At 38.4% G+C, this 3,501-nt stretch overlaps 1 protein-coding gene across 1 annotated transcript in view; it reads right to left on the minus strand.

The window, feature by feature from the left end:
* The window catches only part of ADAM22 (ADAM metallopeptidase domain 22), a 123,101-nt gene extending 121,633 nt beyond the window's left edge, over nt 1-1,468 (minus strand). The window contains exons 1-2 of the mRNA XM_009330594.1: nt 1,463-1,468; nt 947-1,023 (exon numbers count right to left, since the gene is read on the minus strand). Of these exons, the coding sequence (XP_009328869.1) occupies nt 947-1,023; nt 1,463-1,468 (83 nt within the window). The remainder of the gene's footprint in view (nt 1-946; nt 1,024-1,462) is intronic.
* Nucleotides 1,469-3,501: the final 2,033 nt, after the last annotated feature.

A 3,501-nucleotide genomic window follows, 5' to 3' on the forward strand; every position in this document is an offset into this window, starting at 1 on the left:
CCCTCTCCTTCCAGCAGCACAGTGTCTCTGCCATCTGTAACCAGCAAGGATTCACATGTGTTTTTTAACTCATGTCAGTGCACATAAAGAAATTGCCATTGTTTAAAATGTGTTTACAAGTGAAAAAAATCTGAGATTTCAGTGGCTCCCATTGCAACCTGAACTTTATAAGCAGAAAAACGTGTAGCAATTGAGCAGTTTGTCTCTTACACTGAACCATGCAACATTGTGTTCAATTATTAGGAGCTGAATTACTTAACAAAGCATTTCTATTTACTATATTATTTATTCTCTTTTCACTTCAGAGCAGAAAAGCAAAGCAACTCCTATTTTAAAACAGCTGTGCTAAAAAGCTACTTCAAAAACTCATTACTGAAAGACGCATACCAGATTTCACTTTAAGTTTACTATTGTTCAATCTTTCCTCATAGACTGAAGTTCACAGTGTGCTACTGCCTTACAATGCTTCTCTGTTCCCAAATGACTGTAAATGCATCCAGAGAAACTTCATTCCCAACTATCCATCTCATTCTTTTTTGAGGATTAGTTGTAGTGTAATTGCTGTATCTCAAGTACTTTACACTTGGTTATTAAAATGCTAACAGCTACCAGCTTTCAGCAACTCCATCTTTTAATATCCAAGGAGGCTCTGCCTGAGTATAGTAATTTGCCTTTATGGTAAACTGAAAGACGGCAAATGAAATTATAACACTAAAACATTAGTTACACTGCAATAGCTACTAAGTAGTAACAATGGGAATATCAAAGCCTACAACGGTACTTGAGAAAATAGCAAAAGAACTTAAAATACACTACTACAGATGAACTCAATACCTAGAAACAGCATTTGTGCTATAATACAGCTGCTAAAGCCTCCGTTGAAAAATGATACTTCACTGGCACCAAGTCTTGAACAAATGTAGAGTAAGATACAGTCACTACTTACTGGTTTAGCGTCACATCTAGGATGAAAGATGATCCAAAAGCATCAACCTGGAAGCTGGCTCGAGCAATGTGGGTAGACTGCAATATTGAAAAGACTGGAATTAGTATTCAGCTACAACAAAACATATCGTACAGGTTTGTGAACACATCAAGTAAATATTACTAATTAACAGTATGTCATTAACCAAAAAAAATGCATTGAAATGGACAAAGCAGTCTATGATAATGAATAAGAGATCTGTTTTCTGAATCTATGAGGCTTCAAGAATTCCCAGCAACACAACCTGTGACTGGGATGCTCTGTCTTAGTAAGGCCCCATCTTAACCCATCCACACGGTAGGAAACAGCTCTTTTCTTTGAACTTCCCTCCTGGGCAAAACCTGAGCAAACACAAGTGGAAAACTTCCCCCAGCTAATGTGTAACTCATTGCTTAACCTGACTCTGGACACAGACTGTTGGAGAACAGCTGAGACGTTATCGGTTTGGTCAGACCAGGACACACTCACAAATCTCACCGACATTACCTGAAAGAAACTGTTCATTCAGACGGACTCTCATTTAAGCCCATAGAGTGAGGTGATAGCAATGGGCTAAAATCATTAGCTGCATTTTCTGTAAAGCTGACTCACCACCCTGTGAGGTGTCCTGTCCTCCAAAAGGCTCCCAAAACTCCAACTCCCTGAGCAGGCACTAAAACCGAAGAAAAATGGGTGCTAGAGAAACACCTTTCTTTCTTTTTCTTTTTTTCTTTCTCCTTCTTCTTTCTTTTTCTTTCTTTTTTTCTTTTTCTTTCTTTTTTCCTTTCTCTTTCTTTCTCTCTTTGCCATACATTTTCCCCAAATTAATTGCTTTCATTCAGTCCTACAGAGAACAAACATGGGAATACTTTGTAACTCACGATCTGCCAGAAATAGAATATTTATTCTAGTAGTAATGGAAGAAAATACTCAGCTATCCAATGGAAACGCAACAGTTGTTTCTAGACCTGAAAATTCCCAAGAAACGGAACAGCCTTGTTACTTAACTAATTAATAAGAAAAGCTACTTTCGGACATTTTGGAGCACTTTCAACTTTGTTCTTATTTGCTTTCCATTGAAATCTGCACATTAAGATTTGAAGCATGTAGACAGAGGAATCTAAGAGGAAACACTGAAGAACCACTTACAACTCTAAACTACACTTCTCTAAATAAACACAATACAAGATAGTACAACTGTAACAAATGATTTATTGAAAACTCTGGGAAACACAGGACAGGATGGGATAATGTGAATCATCAAATTCACTCTCTCTAAAACTACTGGCAGGCTTTCAATAGGCATTAAATCCAGAAGAGTTGAGAATACCAGTTTCCCTGGAAAAGAACAGCAACAAAGAAACAGAAAGTCGAGGGAACCATGACTTTTTTGTTTATTACGTTTTTCAGTTGCCCTACAGCAGAACTTTCCTTTTATGTCTACATATATAAGCATGAGTATTAATAACTAAAGACAACAACCATGAATACATATTTACGAAGAGTCGATTCCTTTAAAAAAAACAGAAGTCAAGACAGCTTCTCTTACCAGAGGATGCTCAGGCTGAGTGCCCTCTATAAAAATGTCTTAGCTGTGCCACTGCAGTGAATGTGCATGCAAAATTACATGATTCCAGATATTGCAAAATTCCAGATATTTACATTACAGTTTAGAAGGATGCAGTATTAACTGGACAGCTTCTTAGAAGGCCTCTCAGTAGATACAATTCACAGAGTCAGGTATCCTTTCAGCTATTCCCCTTACATCTGACCTGCCCTGTAACACAGGCCACAGGTCTTCACTAAGTGGTTCTCGTAATTTCTGGATGATTTAAGAGCATCTCTTTTGAACAAAGGGATAATCTTTGACCAACTAACTGAATATAACACATAGATTACCTTATCTGGGTAAATAATTTCAGTGATTAATTACCATCAATATTAAAAGCCTACTTTCTAGCCAAAAAAGCCTAAAGAAAAAAAAGGCAGTAATTCAGTAATTTCCTCACATCACCCATTTTGATCCCTTTTTGAAAGTACGGGATTCAAGCTAGTCCCAAATGACCCGTGACACAGACGGCTGGTACCTGTAAGGCAACGATGGACACCCACAGCACGTACAGCCACCCACACGCGGGACGGCCATTTAGCCGTTTCTGGCCTGCAGCAGCTAGCACAACCACAAATACAGCAAAACCAACCATCAACAAATTATCACGTTAGCATTGGCATTTCTTTTCCTACTCTCAGGCAGCAGAGTTTGCTTTGCATGATTTTTAAATTCCATCTTCTCTTGCTAGATGTGAATTTTTAGGCTGCTGCTCATAAACAGGATGTGACAGGCCAAGAACCGAGTAAGGTACTAGGGGCCAACGCTAGTTTTGTCATTCCCTTGTTCCACTGCAGCATGTTTGCTAACCTTAACTAACCTTCATTTACCTACCTGCACCACAACAACCACTTTCTGATCAAAGGAGTAACGGCAGCCCAGCTGTTCACCTTTCATCATTACATTATTAAATGCAAAGAACATTCTA

Source organism: Pygoscelis adeliae, unplaced genomic scaffold, assembly GCF_000699105.1.
Source record: "Pygoscelis adeliae isolate BGI_AS28 unplaced genomic scaffold, ASM69910v1 Scaffold27, whole genome shotgun sequence".
NCBI classification, from domain to species: domain Eukaryota; kingdom Metazoa; phylum Chordata; class Aves; order Sphenisciformes; family Spheniscidae; genus Pygoscelis; species Pygoscelis adeliae.